The 21,699-nt window shown below is 43.5% G+C and overlaps 1 protein-coding gene across 3 annotated transcripts; it reads right to left on the bottom strand.

Moving 5' to 3' along the window:
• Nucleotides 1–7,593: 7,593 nt before the first annotated feature.
• On the bottom strand, nucleotides 7,594–19,539 carry mrasa (muscle RAS oncogene homolog a). Of its 3 annotated transcripts, XM_040201658.2 has the most exons (7): nucleotides 19,339–19,539; nucleotides 16,921–17,044; nucleotides 14,126–14,384; nucleotides 13,556–13,709; nucleotides 12,916–13,015; nucleotides 11,596–11,675; nucleotides 7,594–10,726 (listed from the first exon to the last, which is right to left on the bottom strand). In XM_040201658.2, the coding sequence occupies exons 3-7, from the start codon at nucleotides 14,316–14,318 to the stop codon at nucleotides 10,627–10,629; spliced, it is 627 nt and encodes a 208-aa protein (XP_040057592.1). In that variant the 5' UTR covers nucleotides 14,319–14,384; nucleotides 16,921–17,044; nucleotides 19,339–19,539; the 3' UTR covers nucleotides 7,594–10,626. The 3 variants fall into 3 exon arrangements, with proteins under 3 accessions (XP_040057592.1, XP_040057593.1, XP_040057594.1); XM_040201659.2 differs by lacking the exon at nucleotides 16,921–17,044 and having other exon boundaries at nucleotides 19,339–19,533; XM_040201660.2 differs by lacking the exons at nucleotides 16,921–17,044; nucleotides 19,339–19,539 and adding an exon at nucleotides 15,031–15,165.
• Between the last annotated feature and the right edge of the window lie 2,160 nt (nucleotides 19,540–21,699).

Raw genomic sequence — 21,699 nt, 5'->3', positions numbered from 1 at the left:
TGTCGATAGAGTGAAACGTTCTCAGTGAGCAGTCGGGTGATCATACTTACACATCATCAGTGTAACCTTAAGTTACCATGGCAATCTGGAAATATAAATCGAACAATCAATCTTTTTTTCCGCTGCGCTTTTAGCCTTCAACTCCAGATAATAATGTTCCTCTCTGAAGCGACGACGGCCTTAAACAAAAAAGAGGCTGTGCACAATGCAATGCAATCATGTGTCCTTTCAACAGAATAATTCCCAAGTCGATGCCAAAAAAAACGTTAAACCTGAGCACACTAGTCTGTGACTATTTCCCATGTTTAAAATGCTGTATGTTGAAAGCTAGAAGGAACAATAACCTTTATAGACAGGTCGCCTATTACACTGAGTGTGAGCGGGGTTTGAAGACAGACACTGTTAAAACATTTAAAATGACCCAAACATTCATAGCATTCCATCCAACTTGTTTTCCAGTTGGAGTGTTGGTGCTAAAGGAGCTGCGTCCAAAAGCCCGTCACTTCTCTACTCACGGATCACAAACGTGTGATCCTGTGAACGCGCGATGGAAGAAGGCGTGAGGGAGGATTTCACACAAATTATTGTGTTTTTTTGGACGTGGGAGGAGCTTGTGGAACGTCTGCTGGGAGCTGATGCATCCAAGCGGGCGCACGAGGGACGCACGCTGTGCAGCATGCTGCTTAAATGGAATCTGTTGAAGGCACGCAGCTGTCAAATTGACATTTGTGGGCTATAATTTACCCAGCGTGTAATGGGTGTAAAATAAACCACTTTACAACCTCCTAGTGGCAGGGTAACAATAGAGGAGGGACAGAGGCGAGAGGGAAATAATCTATTTGCAGTCAAAAAAACTTTCAGAAGGCATTTCATGCAGAAATAGAAAGAGATCCTGGAGCATGCACCCTCTCATCAGAACCCGTTTGAATAGGCTGTTAGTATTGTATGATTTCACATCCAAGCACTGTTTTCTCTCTCTGCCCAATTAGAGGGAAAAAGGGCATCCACTTATGCCTTCACAGGTTTTTATCAGAATTTTATAAGAAGGGCTCCTGTCTGTGCTCAACCAAAGGCCTGATATGTTCCATCGCTGCCCCCTCATGACGCCTGAAGTGAAACTATCCTCACATGGAACCGGCTGCTGAAGCTCATTTTGTCAGCACGACTCAAACTGAACCCAATACCGGCTTTTCTCTCACCTTCCCCGAGCCCCTCTCTGCACTGCCCGTGTCTAATCCTTCATGTGTGTTGGGTGGTTTCCTTGAGATCCACATGAGAGCAAACAAAGATGGCTTTGGAATTTGCTCAGCATGAAAAAGGGTAATTCAATTCATTTTACATATTGCAAAAATGATAACAGCAGTCGTCGCGGTGCACTTTGTCGCACGGAGCAGACAAAGACGTGTGATAGTATTTTTTTACAGACACCCAAGAATTCCCTCCATGAGCTGAGGTTGCAAAGGAAAGAGACGGTCTGTTACTATTTAAAGAGGAATGGAAGTTGCATTCATTATTTCATCTTATTTTCAATACTTAATCTCCCCTTAAACAAGAAAGAAAATACCCCTGCCCAACACGCCACGACGCTGCAAAGACTAACAACCCAAGCAATTAAATGTTGTGACACTCCACCCAGTTTTTACATTTTACTTGTATTGGTATGAATAGTGCCCAATATGTTTACACAGCTCGCTGTCATTCCTAATGAGCCTCAGTCAAAACTAGCTGCCAGTAAAGGAAAGCTTTTAAACACAATGAATTCTTTCCCCCGCTTTCCTGTAGGCGTTCCTTGAATATGAATGAGACGTTTTATTTAATCCGTGACTTCATATGTATTTGATGTCTCCTCGCTGTTCATTATCTCCATCGCCATCAGAAGCTTCAGTGGAGAGTTTTGTCGTCAGGTTTCCTCTCAAAAGCCTCGGAGGGCGCTGCTTTACTAATGCACATTTTGCACCCTGGGTTCAACATTGATGCTTCAAATCTCCATGTTTAAAATGAAAAAGACACATGACTCATTGTGAGTCAGTTATTAACAGAGAAACATGTTTCAAATGGGAGTTTGGAAGCTGCCTCGGTGGCGGCGTTGCATGTGTAGGAGGCTCACACGCTTATGAAGACCAGCGACTAAAACCTGCTGCTGCGGTTGTTGTTTTTTAAGTAGCCTTTGTTGACTTTTCAACAACACGTCGTTTTGCTGTCGAACTGAATAATAGTTTTTATTAAAGACTCAATGGTCGGGATGTTCTTCACAAATAAATCACAAAAAATGTGTTTCATCCTTTTTGAGAAAGCTCAATTTGAAAGCTGATTAGCATCAAATGAAGCCAACAAGCCTTTCTTTGTATAGCACATGTGAACGTAGCAACAGTAAGTAATAAACAGGAATAAGATACAGATTGATATGAAAAAACAACTTTTAAAACAATGAAAACAAAACGATCAAAAATAATGTGCCTATAAAAGTCAAAAACAATTGCAACCACCTCAGTGCTTCAAGTAGAGTGTGGAGGTGCAGAGGTTGTGTAGTGACTTGTACATGTAGCTATAATGTGACCACAGTCCATTTAAAATCAGTTTTATTTGAACCCGTTCATTTGAAGTTTCATTTTGCATCAGAAGAAGAAGCCATTTGTATTGCCTAAGCATTATGTTGCACATACGGGAATCGGTTCTTTGCATTTAACCCATTGCACACAGTGTGCTGCCGTAAAGGCGCCCGGGGAGCGGTAAGGGGTCAGGTGTCTTGCTCAGGGACATTATATACAAATATATTTATATATATATATTTACTTTAATACTACAAGAGGGCGCCCGTTTGACATATTTTTAAATTAATTTCAAACTCTTCAAAATTGAAAATTTAAAACATTTTATTTATTTATTGTAAATGACCTCTCGCGGCCCACCTGCAGTACCACACTTTGGGAATCGCCTCTCTAGATGATTAAGACACAACTAATCAACACCCATAAAATGAAGAATTAAAGCAATCAATCTCCTGTGGTGACAAATCGTCTCTGAAAATTAGAATACAGTTTTTGTATCTAAAATAACAAATTTTTAAATTTAGGGATTATTTATCGTATCCACTCGTCTCTCAACATGGCGACAGCTAAGCCCGGCTAACGGTGCTAACGAGGCACAGCGTTGCTGACGGAGGTCACGCTTTTAACCCATTGGCCTTTAAAGCCCGTAAACCCTGTAGAAAACCCAGGACGGTGTAGCTATCGCAAAAAATAAAAAACAGCTCTTTAGCAAATTGGTGATTTGCCTTTTAATAAATTGACACTCAATAGAGATCCAGAGAGAGTGGTTGCTCTGCTGCTTCACTCATGAGTGAAGGGGTGGGAGGTGGTATGGGGGGGGGGGGGGGGGGCGGGGGGCAGAGGGACTGGTGCCTTCTCCGCATGACTCACGGGTCCCGATGGGGCTGGTGAGAACTCCTCTGCAACACAACATGCATTTGCCAAAACCCGAAGTGTCACGTTAGCACACGTCCAGTGTGGATGCTTCCGTGTACGATATAGATGCTGTGTTTTGTGGCAACAGCAACGCAATAGTAATATATCATATTTAAAAAAGACAGATTTGCATTTCTACTCTACATGCGATTGTAGATAGAAATGAAGACACACGTTTCAAACTCCCAGACACACAGACATGCAATTGGAGCTAATGAACCCTGCTGGACACTGGTACAGATATCACAACATCTCTCTCTGCTGTTTGTGTTTAGAAATGAGCAAATACCTGCAGCCCTCCTCATAAGAGTATCACTCCAAAAGGTTGAAAAAGTGAAATCTTAGCGTTAACGGATTGTTTAACCCACAGCGATGCTGGAAAATTGTGTCATAACGGTTTGGGGAAATTATTTTCTGATGCTGTCTGTATATATATATATATTATATATATATATTATATATATATATATATATATATATATATATATATATATATCACTTAAATCTCAACCAATTATTCATGAGTTGCAAAAGGAAAAATATCTGAATTCTCCTGTCTGAATGAGCATGTTTATGCTCTGTGCTGCTCTGGGGAAAGACCACATGCTGCACCCATCACATAATTCTATGTCTGGAAGCATAAATAAATCATTGGGGCTTGTACTTTAAACTCGATAGGAACATAACAAATCAAACCATATGAATCAAAGTTGCAAAGAAACTTATTTAAATATAAATAGTTTTGCTATTGGCTTATTGAAGGGGATGGATGTTCCTCCAGGAGAACCCAGGATGGAACAAGAGCTTCTTGCTATTTTCTTTTCAATAAGGGACACTGCGAGACATGATGCAGACATGACGTGACCGTGTCAACGTGACTGTGGACTTATCCCGATATAATAAAAAGACAAATACGACTGAAAGTCTACAGCCGCAGTTACATTTGTTTGACTCAATCTTCAACGGGTATTTATCCAACCAATTTGCCAGCCTTGTTGGAAGATTTATGCTTTACAGTCAATATAGTCAAAAGGTTTTCTTTTCTTTTGTTACAATTGTTAGTTATTTTATTCTGATCTCAAACAGAATATGAGGGGGACTTTAAAATCTTATGCTACTTAAGGCTTCTAATTCATTGAGGAAAAAAAACATTCATATCCTCTATAACTAATGTGTGGATTCAGTTTACATTCCCGATATTTGATTGCCTTACAGAAGGCAAACTGATGGATTACACTAAAGCATTAACAGCACATAAAGATCCACTCGACTATCTCTCTCTCTCTTAACGGGAAAAACACTTCACCCGTCCGCTGTGGGATTTAAAAAGACCTGAATGGAGTCAATTTTGAAAAAGTCCGGCCCCCTTAACATTAAACTAAATACAGTGATGCGGTTGAAAATTATGGAAATGAACGCGGGCCAAAGCACCGCACTGTTTCCATGACTACAAAAAGCGTCCAGTAGGATGTGCGTTGGCCAGGATTCAGATCCTGTGTTTATTTTACCTCCCATCGCTCAACATCAAGGTGCTTTGCAGCTATAAAGACACTCTTTTAACAATGCTGACAAAGCTGCTTCTGCCTTATTATAAGTCGGCTTGCTGCCTTTTCGCGATGATCAAGACTGTGCATCGGTTGTGCATCAGTTGTGCGTGTTCTACACATCTGTATATTTAACCAGCACAGAACTAAGGAGAAGGGGAGGGAGGGAGAATATACGTGTTGATATTCTTATGTATGCCTCTCTTCTCATATTCCCCTTGTGTTACCATCATGTAACGTGGGTGTGTGTGTCCTGTGTCAACCTCAGGTGCCTGCTGTGCACACTGGATTTGATGGGTGCACGGAGGCGACAGGAAGCCCAGGAGCCGTGGCGGCTGGGGGTCAGTGGGGGACAGCGGGTCATTTTCTCTGAAAACACCTTTGTGGCAGCTAAAGGAGAATGTATCCGCTTGTTATTGATGTCATTAATATGTTATCATGAAAGTGTACACAGTGATTATAGATCAGCGTTCACACACACACGACATCATGTCACTTTGCACAGATAATAATCATCCCATCTCGGTAATGCCAGAAGACATTCCGATAAACCAACGACACAACCGTAATGAAACAGGTTTTACAGAGTGGGAGTCAGAACGCTGCAGCGCGGGAAGAAAGTTGTTGCGTTAGTTTTTAATGGGATGACTGGTTGGGAGTTTCTCCCAGTGTTAGATTATAGGGTCGTTATTACATTCTTTTGCCTTTTGGCCATGATTGTGTGACCATCTTCCCTCGTGCGCTTCCTTTGCTTCCAACACCAACGTGCTGCTCCTCTCGATCTCATTACGGCGTTCTTGCAAGTTCCATTAGCTTTTGAACCCAGAACTCCAACATTCCAGACGGGCTCCTCAACGTATTAAACAGCATTCATGTCGACTACCCAGGGCGAAGAAGGTTGGCTGCAGGAGGACCTGCTCCAACGTTGAAACAGATTGGGTTTGAAGAAAGTCGTTTGACAATTAACGGTCTTGCCATCATGGGTCTTCAAAGAAAACTCTAATCTTTTCATAACGAAAGTAATTAAGTCCAATAATGGACAATTCATTTTTCATGACCCTCCAAAAGTAGTGATTGTGATTTGGGAGGTAATGAGATACTTCACTTGACAGGCATGTTGATTAAAAATAGTTTTATCTATTCAAGGTGGTGGCATTTACTGGAAACAGACTTGTCATTTCACTAGGTGGGCTGTCTTTAATATTGTAAGAAGAACAAGTGTTTGACATATGTCTGCTTTTTCTATGTCACCAGCAGCTCATTCTATCCGCTCTGCAATAGAATGTCTGAGAAAAAAACGGTTTTCGCAGATAATCATTTAAACCGTTTCACATTTGTAGAGTCACATAAATGCTTTTTGAATCAGGCATCATCATCTCAAGTAGGAGGTCAGAACTTGCTTTTCTTTTCAAAATGTGAGGTCATCTTCCACCACGTCGGTATATTTTGCCTCAATTTACTGTGTCTAACTAATGGGCTAATGGGTCCACTGTTGGGCTGCGTGAACGTTGGTGAAACAAAGCTCCCTTGGAAATAATAAGAAAAAGACAGACCAATAACACACAGCTGCACTTAACTGGCGAGGTTCTGCTCCTGAAAAGCTTGAAAAGCACTTTCAGCACGAGGTCTGAAACAAGATAATGTTCGCATTGTGGAGGAGAGCAGCACACGCGTAAGGGGATTCCAGTGGGTCTCATACGTTCACACTCGTGAGGACAATGTCCTTCAAAGCGCCGCAGGAGGTCGCGACGGTCACGTCATGGCCGTCAACGTCACATGACATCCTGACCGGGTGGGGCGGGGGGGGGGGTCACCATTCATTTGCTCAGAGTCCTCTCCTCTCTGCTGATTATTTCCATTAAAATGAGCTTTGTGTATTACAGAAACAATCCTTATGTTTAGATTAACATTTTTTCTTTACCAATAATAATCTCCAGTGAGCGTGTATCCTCTCTGTCGGTTCGGTGAGACGTGCAAACATTTGTGTATGAGAGAGGGGGGGGGTTAAAGTAATCAGTGAAGTGCTGACCCCCAGTGGTAAGACCCCCGAATGGCACAAAGACCACTCGTTAGATCTCTGCCTACGTCGTGCTACTTCTTTTGCGAAGAACCAAGTCTTTTAAAAGGGACCGCTGGCCCTCAGCTGCTACACATTATTGTGGCCCCTGATGAAGTGAAGGTTGAGGTGAAGATGTGAAGCTCTGCAGACGGTCGGACGGTGATTCGTCGCTGGAGGGTCGATGTTGCACCGGCCACTTTAAAAAGGCCTCTGGTCAAAAATCTCCCCTCATCATCTCCTCTGAAAGGAACATGGATGGGAAACGGATTGCAGAGACGTGGTACCCAATCGACCCCCCAGGGGAATGAAACCAATGAGGCAAAAATGCAGGTTTCAGCAATTTTCGGTGTTGAAATCGATGGACCTCGACGTCACTGATGATTAACGAGTGGCGCTTCTGCTGAACAAGCAAGACGACTGTGGTGCCGCGCGTCGTCCCGCTCGCCTCCAATCACCGGCCTGCAGCGCTCGCCGCTTAACCGTCACGGAGAGCAGCCATCAAAAACAAACTCAAACACACGGGAAGTCCCAATACTTGTATCTCTTTATTGAAATATAGTGGACCCCTGAGGCTGGATTAAAAAAGGCCACAGTTTGTTTGTGCCCCGTCTCGCTCAGTCTCACACAGCCAGTTAGACACAACAGACTTGTCCAAAAAGACACAACGGACCTGTCGAAAACACACGTTACACAACAACTGGTGTGACAAGTCAAAATGGGGCTTTTGTAATCCAAACCCAAAGTTCACCCTCACATACGGACAACGTTTCAGGACGTACAAGACTCAAATCGATTGCATAACGTCAACAATACTTGGTGTTTATCTATCCCAAAAAATAATAATTCTCCAATACATGAAACAAAAGTGCTCAATTTAGCTCACATATAATCCAGGGTGATGCATTATTTTCACTTTTGGCATTTGTATTTGGTCTGCCGGAAATGTGAAGACAATAAATCAGCAGGTTCCTTTGTACCAGCCACGGTGGTTCAGTCAGAAAAGGGAACCATTTCATTTCAAAGAGTGTTTTGGACCTCAAAACCAAAGAGTTAAAGTCCACTAGAGGACACCTGCCTGGAACGTAAACACAGTCCGCTTTAAGAAATTGTATTGTGACATTTCTTTTAAATTTCCTTCTTCACTTTCTTACTAGTTAAATGAGAGGATTGACGCCGCAGTCGTCTCTAAACATGAAGCTGGCCTGTGAGTTGAGATGGGATGCAGGACAGTCTGGGAACATCTGGCTTGGCTTTGTCCAAAAAAGGTAGGAAACAATCTAGCGCACAAACACACAATTTGCATTGATTAAACGGACTAAACGAAACCTGCTCAGTGAGCTGTGGAGCTGCTGGTTGGCAGATATCGTGACACGGACAATCCAGCCGGTTCCCACCTTTACAGTAACGGTATAAGAACCACTGCCGGTTACATATTAGTATTTAAATACGCCAACAAAACGCTCAGCAACAAAGTGAAGAAGCACATTTTCCAAAAATTACACATCGAACAAAGAAACATTTAAAAAGTTACGACCGTTCCTGTTTGGACCCTTGTGTGACTTTGTTGAGGTCCTGCTGCTTTTACAGCTCAGGACCAAACGCTTCATACCGGGACTCCGAGTCGCAAAGAACTGAGGATGAAAAAAGAAACACGGTGTGTGTGTGTGTGTGGAGGAGGGGGGGGGGGGGGGCTTAGCTTTTTGTCCAGGTCCGGGACACGCTGAGGTAACAGACAGTAATAAATTATTCAGTTGTTTAAAAAAAAAACAGTTTGCAAGAATTATATCAATAATACAAAATGGTATCAAACATACACGATGCAACATTTTCCAACGCATTCTGTTTTTTTTTTGTTCCCCCCAGTGTGCTGCTCAGCGATCAGTCCTTCTCTGGAGACTCATTGAAAGTTCCTTTAAACGGAAGATGGAGATCAAAACCGATGCTCTCTCATTGAGGTTCATTTATTTTCCCCACTTTCATGCGGTGAATTTGTACGCCATTCAATAACGGAGAAACATGGAACTTTCAAACTATTAAATTCAAATCTATTTAAAATCGGTCACAGCGGTCGCCGAGGCCACAGGCATACACAGGCACACAGGGCTACAACGCTAACGGCCTCGCTGCTTGTTTTGTGATTCGAGTTTACATTCAAATTATTTTGACCGTGCCAGCTATGAACAGAAAACAAACACTGCCAATAGGAAAGTCAGAAATCGTATTAAAAGTGCAAAAACGTTTTCCTTCAAGAGACCGTATTCTTCCAGACAAATAAAAAAAAAAAAAAGTTGTCCACCGAAACTTTAGTGCGTTAACAGTACAAGCCATTTCATAGGTTATTAAATGGTACATTCCCGGCTGCAGACTGCAACATACCGAATGTCTTGTTGCTTTGAGCGTTTCCATAAACCAGCCAGGTAAGCAAGGCTTTAACCCCCGGGGTGAGGGGGGAAGGGGGGGGGATTCCAGGGGCCACAGAATGTCTGTTCTCCTTTACCGAGCACATCTCTTGTCCTGAATTCAGCGCTGCGGTCTTAAATAGCCCCTTGATTTCAATAAAGTGACATCACATTATTTTGGTTAGTGGCCAGTGCAAATCAGCTTCTCCAGCCGGCTTCCAATCTGAAACACGAAGCGCTCGTTGTCCCTCATCTATTGGATTTCATCCTGCAGAGCTTTTGTAAAACAGCATTGAATTTGTTTACATCGCCACCTATAATTAAACTTTTTAATATCACAAATATAATTGTTTTGATTTCTTTACAGATTGAAAAAAAAAAGAAAAAGAAAATTAAATTAGTTATAAAGACAGAATTCTGTTAAGACAACAGAAACCCAAAATATATCAGGGCTATTGTCCATATATACGGTGAAGTCTGCTCTCATTGCGCCATTGACAATGACTGAGGAGGCACCATGAATAAACCGTCCTCATTTCAAATCACTTGCTCGGTGTCGCTATGAGAAAATAAACATCTGTAAACATGGCCGCTGACACATGAGCGTCTGCTGTTACGCAACACACGCCAACCAATCTCTCCTTTACGATTCCCACGTGTAAAACACTTATTCAACCGGACCACAGCGCTCACCTGCAAACCGCTACGACACAAGTTCTCCACATCACGTCCTTCTCTCTCCTCTCAACCGACATTTCAAAACCAGAGCGTCACATGACCAAGAAGTCCGTCAGCCACGCAGCTTCTACTTTCCCCACCAAAAATCACCTCTGCAACTCTCCCCCTCTCAAGAACACCGAAGTGCCCACGCCAAAGCGAAGCCGGTCTCTTCCCCCCCGGTGGTCCACTGCCACATTTGAAATGAGATTGATGGGGTGAGAAAGCGTCCGGCGACACGGGAGTTCTGTTGAACGGAGATGGGAGGGATGTTTGCAAAAGGGGAGCATAAATCGAGGAGAGAGGGCTCAGCTTTCACTCCAAGCAGTCACTTCCGATTCACTCGTTTCCGCCGTTCGACGACCCTTCCGTGCTCCAGGACGTGCTGGGGAGTTCCCTGACACCCAAAAAAGGAGTGCGGGTGTGCGTTAAGAAGAGGGAGGTCACAATATGGCGCAGTGGAACCTGTGGGAACCCGCCGAGCGCTCGGCCCTCCACTTCATCTTCTTCTTCTTCTTCAGGTGCCGCTCTGGCACCTGTTGTCTGTGGAGATGGAAGAAACGCATTTACGGAGTAATCTTATGCTGCAGGTTAGATGTGAGACTTTAAGACCACATGGAAAGAAAATTATGAAGGTAATGTTGCTTTCGGAGATTCTTCACTTGCGCTGCAAAGATTTAAAATCAAATACACATGCAGCATAACCCGACCGGCCTCATCCAACTTAATCATATAATATACATAAAAGAAAAGGAAATATCACATTCCTTTTAAGACTCTAGAGTAGTTACATGTTTGGCTTAGAATTGTTTGTCTACTATATGCAATAACCTTGGGAGATATTTTCAAAGTGGATGCCGTTATTAAAGGAATATTTAAACCTAATACATGCTAGTTTTTTTTCTTGTGAGTGAGACAAGAAGACTGCAGTCAGAAAAAGGACAACCATTATGTCTCGATCCGCCTCCTGAATGACTGACTACAGTTTGACCACAAGAGGGCGACGTTCATCAACAGACTCCGACTTCTACAACTACCACAAAAGCAAAGAACGCTTCATAATGTGGATTAATACAAGATATGACAACATCCAAAACATGGACACAAATCAAATTCTTCTGGGATTACACGTCCAAAGACTGGAAACTCCTCTTCCTAAAAACACTGCATGCAGCAATCCTCTCCCTGTGCCACCAACCCCTTAAAGGACTGAAACACACACGGGGGGATGCCGACACACCGAGTTGAGTATATTAGATGTTAGGATTTACGTATTTCGTTGTAAAATGGCTTCGACAGCTGCTACTGGAAGTACAGCAGTGTCACATTATTTACATGCAAATATGTTTTTCATTTAAAGAAAAAAAAAAAAAAAATACAAGACCAAACAAAAAAAGTCAACTTGGAGTTACCTTATAACACGGACGAGCTCGTGAAAGGCTTTGTCCACATTCATTGGAGGATCCTTGGCACTGGTTTCAATATAGGTTATCTGAGGAAACAGACATTTGGTTGAATCTATAAGAGTATAAAAATACAGAATAGGGATACATGGTATTAATTACCAGCAACATGCGAAAGGTTGCCTGATGAGAGGAAACTAGAAGAAAAACCTATGAACACGGAACCGGTTTCCATGGCAGCACCAATTAAGAACTGAATTTACCCACTATCATTAAATCAACAGCTCCGAACAAAGGCTGAGACAGATGTTCCCTGAGTGGAGCCCAGCAGCCACGGAAATGAACGATGAATCAACAGAGTTTGATAACAGAGGGGGTGGCGGGGGGCGCAGGCACGTAAAAAGTCCCAAGATGTCATATCCGTGGAATGAAAAGGAGGCCATATGTTCGTGACGGAGACAGTTTCCTTCCGTCTGTGTGGACGGGATCCTCTCTGCAGGTAAGCACTCTCGTTTAGCTTGACTGCATGACCCCCCCCCCCCCCCCCCCCCTCGTTAACCAAGAGACAGTTTGCTCTGTGAACTTTGTGATTTTTAGCTCCATTTTAGCCTCCAGAGAGCGATATCTTTAACTGGCAGCAGAGTATGTGGAGCTTCTGCAGAACCCGGGCATGAACTCAGAGATCACGTCATCACAGCTTGTGCTTCTCAAGCAGCGGAGATCCTGTGACGGCTGACGATTTACAGACTTAGTTTGCTTAATAAACAGGAGATACAATGCACTTAATTCTGGACAGGGCTTGTAGAAAGGTAATTCAACGGGTCCGTGAAGATGAGATCTGAGTTTACAGTTCCCCTTGACATCGTGGAAGTGGGTTCAATGGCCTTTTGCTGGCAACACACTTTGTCTTCTTGTTTCTTCAGGGACTTCTGGTTGGGAGAATTATCTAGCCCACAGCACTTTGGACCATAGTTTCGCTCCACGGTGCCACGCATGAGCTTAAAACAAAGCTCAAGGGTCGGGGGCTGCGTGGCAGCAAAGAGACTTTAACACTTCCCCAGAGTTTCTTCATTTTAAATGCCAACATAACTGCATACGCAGCCAAGCCGTTACCATTATGCATTATGAAAATGAAGACAGAAGCCATCACAGAGCATCTTGTCACATGAAGATTTGTCAGCTCATCCGTCTGCCCAGATCCACTTCCCAGGTGCCAGCTGTGGAGCCAGTTTCAGACGGTGAAGGAAGAGCCGTCTTCATGTTGGAGAGCTACATTTCTAAATGGCGTGATATATATAAATTAAGTTTAAATGAACAAACACTACTCACGTTGTGTTTAGCCGCCATCTCTTGGCCCTGGTCACCGGTGACTTTTCTCAGATGGACCAGGTCCACTTTGTTGGCGACCAACACCATGGGGAAGGCCTCCCTGCAAAGAAAAGGACAAACGCACAATGCTAGGGAACTCCGACATTGCATTTCCAAACCACCTGCAGTAGTTTCAAAGAGTATTTCCGAAATCCTCTCGGGCTCTGAGGACGATTTCAAAGACCTGATCACCAGCGTCAAACTGTCTGACGTGTCATATTTCTGAAACACTCGACTCTCTTGTAGAAAAACGAGCTGGAGCACAACGCCACGAAATATGGATATATACGGCTCATGCTCATATTCCAGTTTCTATTTCTGTAGCATCGCAACCTCAGTTTCATTGGCTACTGTCGGAGAACAGATGAATCTCTTCTCTTACAGCTGACATTTCACAACACTACCGATTAGACGCTTTAGACACAAATCTTGACAGTCGGCCAAATTGGTCTGCAGCTTGAGGAAAGTGGACGCCATTCTGATGCTGAACCAAGACACTGCTGCCTGTCAAACCACGATCTGACGAGTCAAATGGAGGTTTAGCCTTGCGTGATGAATATTCATCTATAACTGTAGCAATGCCCTTGTTATTGTCACCTACCGGTCTTTGACCCGTAGTATGAGTTGGTGGAATCGGTCCACATGTTCAAAGCTGGCCTTGTCTGTCACGGAAAAGACGATGAGGAAGCCGTCCCCTGTCCTCATGTACTGCTCCCTCATCGCGCTGAACTCCTCCTGACCGGCTGTGTCCAGCACTGCCAAGACGAGGGACACAAAGGTGTTACTCTATGGAGGGTTCTCCCTTATTCTGACTCGTTCATTGAAAAACAAAAACACGGTGACGCAGCGTTTTGAGATGGACCTTAAGCATTTAGTGCGTTGTATCTCCGAGTAGTAAGCATACAATTTAAATACTATCAAATCTATGGAAATGATTCATGTCCTTTTCAGTTGTTCGGTCATAAGTTGGTAAATAGGCATTTCATTTTTAATTTGTATCGCACCGCCACACGACTTATTCAAGACTTCTCAAAGCTACAATGGAGAGGGATTTAAGTCAATATTTGTTGAACTCTTAACCAAAAGCATTGAACAATGAGATTCAACACACAAACTCTGAGTGTTCAATGTTTAATTGAAACCAAAAGAAAAAGATAAAGTCCCCACTCACCATCCAGTATGGCCCACTGTCCGTCGATCTCTGTGTGTTTGAGATACGAGTCCTCTATCGTGGGATCGTAGTCCGGCACAAAGATCTTCTGGAAGAATTGGATGGTGAGGGCACTCTTCCCGACACCACCATCCCCCACCACCACCAGCTTGTACGTTGGCAGGTTGTCACTTGGCAAGGCGCTGGTCGCCATGGCTACCTCAACAGCTGTGGTGAAGGTGAATAGTAGCTAGGTAGCTGGCTGGGGACACGCACCTGGCTGAAATGGAGGACAAGGAGAGCGATAGGGAAAGAAAAACAGAAGGAGAGAGAGAACAAGGGAGGGAGGCGTTATGGGTTTTTTTGTTCCAGCTGCTTTTTCCATCACCATGGAGACCAGACCACAGCTAGAAGTTTTGGATCAAAGCAATAACAGGAGGAGGGGAGGGGAGAGAAGGAGTGGCCTGGAGAGAGGGTTCAGCACCCGTTAAGCCTACCTAAACCCATTTCAAAGCTGCGGAACAGAAACTCAGAGTGTGACTAGTTACTTACAAAGAAGCTGATCTTTATCCATGATGCCCTTTAGTAAGGTCAGTTTTACATCTTATGGGACGACAGTATTGCTTCGAGTCTTTATGCCATAACAGTGCAGAAATTAAAGTAGAGCAGAGTTCTGTGACGTGAAGCGACATAAGGCCCACTAGACCTAAACGAGTAGCTTTTTGACTAAATTACCAATACGAGTTTTATAAAAAGGCTTTTATTGTGAACCAGCTACATGAAACACAGCCGCATTTGTGATCAAGATTGGTTTCTACAATAGCAGTAAGCTATTGTCTTTGATTTTCGAAAGCTTGCCCGTTGGTAAAAAATAAAAAAACAAACATTGAATAAAAGCAGCAACCGCAATAAGACAGGTATCGTACCAGACCACGCGTACTCTTCGCGCGTGTCGTTTCGCCCGATGCCACCGGCAGCAGGAACTAGACTGATGACGTTGACTCTCAGAAACCCGGTAGAACCGCAGAACCAGCAGGGAAATATGATGGCTTCAACATACCCGAGAGCTGCAGCTTGTAATTATGGCTTTTTGAACACTAAAATAAATCTCCATCCTACTGAAATACAAGAGGTTTAACAGAGTATTTCTTTCCCACGTAAACACAATAGAGTATCAGAAACACGTAACCCTTCAAACACATACGATTAAGATCTTTTTAAACCTCAGGGAGAACAGCTTGTACTGCTCTTTAAAAGAGTTTAAATAATTATGGCCAATGAAAGGAGCTTTAATTGGTTTCCATAAATGCACTCCTATGCCGCGGTTGCATTCAGCTCACACCCCAGAGGGGGCTGCAGAGAGATGGAGTCATGCGAGGAGAGCAACAGTCAAACAGAGAGCAAGCGAGGCCACGCGGGGACAGGGTTGATGAAAACAACAACATGGTGGAATATGGACCACGCACACCTCGGTGTGGACGTGGCCACTACGGGACTACATACAGCTGGAAGTTGAATTGTCAAACTTAAATAAGGCGAACCCTTATAGACTTAGTAGTGCTGAGGGCAATCGTTTGAGTTTTTATGAGTCACCATTTCGTGCACGTGCGCCCCTCGTGCACGCCTTCGAGAAGGCCCACGGACACAAAACACATTCCTGCGGACGGTTCCACCGGACAAGCGAACGTACACCAATCTAGATTTAGAACATCGATATATGTGAAAAGACATTTGAGGAAGGAAATGCATTCACCAATTTTGTAAGGCCGAGAGGAAGCACCGAATTGAAATGTATGACACTAAAAAGATCTAAAAAAGGTACCTTTAAAAAGCCATGCAGAAAAAGAGACCTACATAATAATTGCATTTCATATCAAGCTAGTTTCTAATTTTGGTTGAGCAGACGCTATATATGCTGATACAACTATTCAAACCCTCCACAGGGGTCCACTAATATATTGAAATCAAACTAATCGACTCCACCTTACTGTGATTCCCTCAGCTAGCGATTCCTTATCAAATTGTAGCAGTCAGAGGAAAGCACATTCACACACAACCAGCACCACAACACCACCCACGCACCCATTCCTTCTTCATCCACCAGGAAACAGCTGTCAGCTGGCTGCAGTCCATCCTTTCCTGCCCAGCACAATAGAGGGAAGGAAGATGTTTGCTTTCTTTCCAAAACAAAAAAACAGCCAGCCAACCAGTCAGTCTGCAGCAGTCAGCCAGGTTGGTCAAATGAATTCTTGATCTTAAAAGTTGTGACAACCTTGAATAGAGTGTCAGTATTTAGTTGCTCTCTGAAACGCCACTCACTGTTCTGCGGGCGTAAAATAACCCAGACACCAGTTTAAACCATATTCCTTTGTGGGGTGGAAATTTGGTCGAGCCGCTGTCATTTCATTCATTTGATTTGTCCCCAACAAAAGTTAGTCATCTGTTCGATGTAGCTTCACAAAAACTGGTGTTTCAGAGAGGCCGACCAAGGTTGCGGGAGGACTTACTTGCACAATCGTACAAAACACTTCACACAAATGCCAATGAATACACATCCTTTCAACAGATCTGGCCTTTCAGCAACACTTAGCTGGTGTCCCCCCCCAGGCCACTGAGCTGTAAGAAAACCCAGATAAAACATCAGTCTTGTGTACTAGATGGAGCTTGTCAGAGGCACAAGTACCTTTATGAAGATTATTACACATTAGAACATTAATAAGAAGTTAATGTGAATGTATTGTGTCAATAACCGGTCATGTGATTTGATGGAATAGTAGTCAGTGACATTAATATCACTCTTAATTGAAATGACTCACACAAGGGTCACTTGAGACATCTAGCGGTCAGCTTGCAGATTGCAGCCAACTGAAACTTCTCCCACAGGCTCTACACGGGGAAAAGAACCACGAATGGCGCCTGGTGGAGTCCGTTTGGTTTGTCCTGTAGAAACATGGAACACTAATGTCAGGACTCTCTGGAGTCAACGTCCTGCACCATATCAATCCTCCACAGGTGCGTGCTTTCACATGCAAAACAACGGAAGCAGCTGCTGCGTTCTGGACTCCATACAGCCTCTCTGGGCCCTTGAGAAGCGGTTTGTTGCCTCCTTGGGAAAGGATTTAAAGAGAAAAAAGAGAAAAAAAATGCATCTCCCTCTTCACATGGGAACAAAGCAGCAACACATCTCCCAGAACAGGAGTAAGGAGGAGCTCAGCAGGTCACACCCCGGTCTGGACGTCACACAGGCAAAGTTCAGCCGGCTCAAGAACATTAGCCACCAGCCAGTAAAACACATTCCTCTTTGTTTGAGAGAACTTTGATTATAGGTTACCTTACGGTGTTAAACCCGTTGCACAAATTGCACCAGGTTAACCAGAATATTAAAATTGTTAAACCCTGATGCTTCGCTGGCTGGTTGTGTCAGCAAAGAGAAAGTGATGATTTGCTTTTCTAAAAAAAAAAAAAAGGACCCCTATGAATCAGATCACATAAGTCACATTTCTGACGTAATGTCATCGAGTTTCTATTAGTCGTACTTCTCTCCCATTACGGTGAGCTAGACGGCCTTCTGAAGACGCTTTTAGACAACAGACGATATTTGCGATCATCCCGATAAAGGGAATTCACAATGATCAGATCGAGAGATTTTTCTTCAATAAAATCCTATGATGTCCCAATATCCAACTCATGCAACCCTTAACTATCCCACCGTACTTGCCACCATGGCATGAAATGTTCCTCAAATATTTTTGTGTTTTCCTCACAAAACAATAGGACTTGACGGATGACGACGAACATCTGCTCCCCACAAGAACAAAGTCAATCACTAAGCAAACGTGACTTGCACTGACGTCACTTACCTTGACAGCTGCTCACATGAGCGTGGGTCATCACCAGTGACTAACCTGCCAGAGTCTGTGGATGTCACTTGTGGGGGGAAACTTCCTACTCTGACGTTTCCATTCATTAATTCAAAGCGAATACTTGGGGCGGTTGAAGGGATTGACAACTTCAACCAGGACACAGGATGTGTGGATGCGTCAGCCACTACCAGGCACCAGTGACACAACGAGGACGTTACACTACTCAATGTAGACCACATTATATTAAATCATCTATAAACTTGATTATAAAATACTTTAGCTATGGTTTGGTTTCTCATGTATTCATCCAGGTCTGGATCATGCTCTGGTTGACACTTAACCAGAGCATGAAAATGGACAACACCACTTTTCTGCATAGTAGGTCAAGCTGTTTGACTCACTTTGACAGATCAGAGGGGTCACCTACACTGGGTTAGGCGTCTTATACATCAAAGTGAGAATTTCAATGTCAAATTAATCAATATTTAATACCGAGCAGCCTGATATTACCAGGCCCCGTGCAAATGTAATGAGACGCACACAAGGAGATTTCCCCTGGTCCAAAAGGTCCCAATTAAATGAAATTGCATGGAAACGTCAGCCTACCATTACTCCTCTCGCGATCGTTGCGAGATTTCCATTGAGTGATGGAAGGATAAAAGGGGTGTCTGTCCCCTGACAACCAAATGATCTGGGGATTTTCACTTAGTGATTAACGAGAGAGCCAGAGAGAGAGAGAGAGAGAGAGAGGGTCTCTTTCTGCAGACTGGGGAGCTTCTGAATGATCTCATCCTATGATTTGACACATGAAGAATCTCTCTGTTCTCTCCGTCCAGCGGTTACATCTGCACACCACATCTGGCCCACGGTGTGCTCCACTACACGGGGTGCATAACGTTACGAACAAAAATTGGTTAAAAAACCAACAACGCAAAAGCACAGTTCGTTTATGTCGTCCCCATGGGGAAAATTATTGACACACACACACACACACACACAGGGCCCGTCTGTGCGCGTGTCCGTGCGTGAGCGGTCGTGTGGAAAAACCGACAGAAGCCGCCCCTTTAAAAATAACGGACCGCGGTCGCCTCTTCGCCCTCTTGAAGTTAAAACGTTCTCCGTTTTTTCCACCAACCGGACCCGGTGTTTGACACCGTGAATTACAGCGGGACGTGCTGACGTGCTAACGTTACCCCCCCACCTCCGGCTCGCGGGGCTGTCATCGGCTCGCGGGCCTCGATGCCCCCCCGGGAGAGAGCGGTCGGTTGCCGTTAGCTAAAAGGTGCTCTGCCCCCGCCGTCCGCGAGCACACGGACGCCCGCGTTGGAGACCTCTCCCCTCCTCCCCCTGTCAGCGGGGAAAGCCACTCACCCGATAGGAGTCCTTTTTGTTTTGGGCTGTCGTGGAGCACGAAGAAAGAAAAGAAAAAACACGTCCTCACGCCGACATATTCCTCCTCATCTCGCTGCCGCTCGGCTTCAAACCGCCGCCGCCGCCCTTTCGCCACAGCCGGGAGCGCGCTGCCCACATCGCCGGAACAATACGTTGAATAGCTAATCTTTGTATTGCAACAGCTGATGCTATAAATAGAAACGCCCCAGAGGGGGGGGCTAGTATTTTTTAGGAAGAGGCCGAAACAAAAAATATCGTTTTTTAGTGTAATGTGATATCCGTGTTGGAGAGAAATGACGAAGTAACGTGTTTATTTCCCTTCCTGGTGTATTTTTTGGGGGGTAAACATTTTATGATCTCACGAATCAAAAAGAGACTACCCCTTTTAGGTGAAATGGACTGTTCCCTTTTTTAGACAGAGGACTTCTTTAAAGGGATAGTATTTATATCGTGGAAACCTAGTCATTATAATTAAATAATAGAGCCCATTTTATTTAAAAATGGACGTTTGCTATAGTATAAGCAACACCTGAAGCTCTCATCAAAGATGTTTGAGAGATTCACAATTACGTTTTGACATTTTTAACATACTCTAAGCAACAGGTGAAGGTTATACAAAGTATGCAAAAAAGTGAGGCTTGAACAAGTCACATTTTATTTTATTTTGTTTTATTTATTTATTTATTTATTGAGCATTTATTGAGTATTTCTTTAGCGTTCTCTCTTTCCAGGAGCTTGCCAGGTTATTTACATTTTCTATAAATACAAAGTTTACGTATTTGGATATATTTGGACGTTTAATTGGGCGCATGCATGAATGTATATATGCACAATTACATGCAACCATCATCATTTCTGAGGAACCTTGAAACTGAAGCAGCTAAATGGAATCCAGTCATCTTTATTTTCGTTAACTTTCCTACTTTCGTAATTCTTCTTTCTTTTTGACGTTATTGCATTCATCATTCAATTGTGACAAGATCACATAACTTCATAGTTTCCTCATAACTATTGTAATTTATTTCTCTCCCATAGTGAGAGATACATTTTATAACTAAGAAAACATTTTCCGTGTAGGGATTTACATGTGCAGTAAATCTGCTTGTACCTGGCTGAAGGTCTGGGAAGAGGGAATAAAGAACGTCACTATTGATTGTTGTACGGATTAAAGACTGGTGATAAATTACTGCTGAGCAGTCAGGTTCCTTTGCCAGCATGATGAGTATACATCTGGAGGACAAACGCTGAAACTAACGGACGCTCATATCTCATGAGATGTGATGTATTATTTAGAAACACAGTGTTGATAATGAGTGCACACATGTTCAGATAGGCAGAAATCACACACACGCGCACATTCGTCCACATTACCGGAAAGACTGTTTATGATGTAGCAGTCCATTAACACTAAGAGGTGTGTGTGTGTGTATGTGTGTGTATTCATCTGTGTGCGTGTGAGAGATAGTGAGTGAAGATGTGAATAATTCAATTGAAAAGCGGAAGAGGGAGCTTGCTAGGAGTTTTACCTCTGTAAATAATCCAGACGTAAGGCATTTAGAACTCAGGTTACAGAAAATGATATTGGAGATGAAATTCTGTCTCTCTCTGTAGGATTGTCCAGTTTTTCCAGGAAAATTATTTTAGTTTACAAAGCGTGTGCAAATACATACACACATCCATGCTTTGTAATTATTTTCATACTCTTTGTGTGACCTTAACATTTCTTCCATTTTAGAACTGGATAAGTGCACCTTGCACCAATTCAGCCTGACCGAGAAATAGAGTATACCGACCGATTTGTGTCCCCGTGTACTAAACCAATAGAATGCACCCCTGTAGCCATGGATAAAAAGCTACCATGTACAGCTGTAAAGATCAGACTCCCCACTCACTGTTCCAATGTGATATCAGAATTTAATTTGACCTTTCTTAACATTTCTCCAGGCATGGGTATGGGATGGATTGTCAATAAGAGGTAAACAGAATGGATACAGTTCATAACAACTCCTCAATGACGCGTTTCTTTCTGTCCAAGACTGACCCTGTTTGATGTAAAAACACATTGATTTCTCCTTTGGAAGACTTGTAGTAAGCAATCAAGAGGTGGTGAATCGATTGACCCGGTTACTGATTCATTCATCCATTGAGTGGTCACCACACTGGATTGGACAACAACTTGATGGAATCTTAATTTGGGAATTGATTGCTTTGTGTCGCCTGCGTAGGTCCTTGTTTTTTCCAGATGCTGGAGGCGTTTTGAGGGCAGGGTCGGTGAGAGTGAGCTTCTCTGATGATGCTTCTTCACCAACAGTCACGGCAAGGTCAATGTCCATGAACACG

This window comes from Gasterosteus aculeatus, chromosome 16 (assembly GCF_964276395.1).
Source record: "Gasterosteus aculeatus chromosome 16, fGasAcu3.hap1.1, whole genome shotgun sequence".
NCBI lineage: Eukaryota > Metazoa > Chordata > Actinopteri > Perciformes > Gasterosteidae > Gasterosteus > Gasterosteus aculeatus.
Note: the sequence above shows the minus strand (reverse complement) of the source record. Positions and strands in the feature narration are given on the sequence as shown.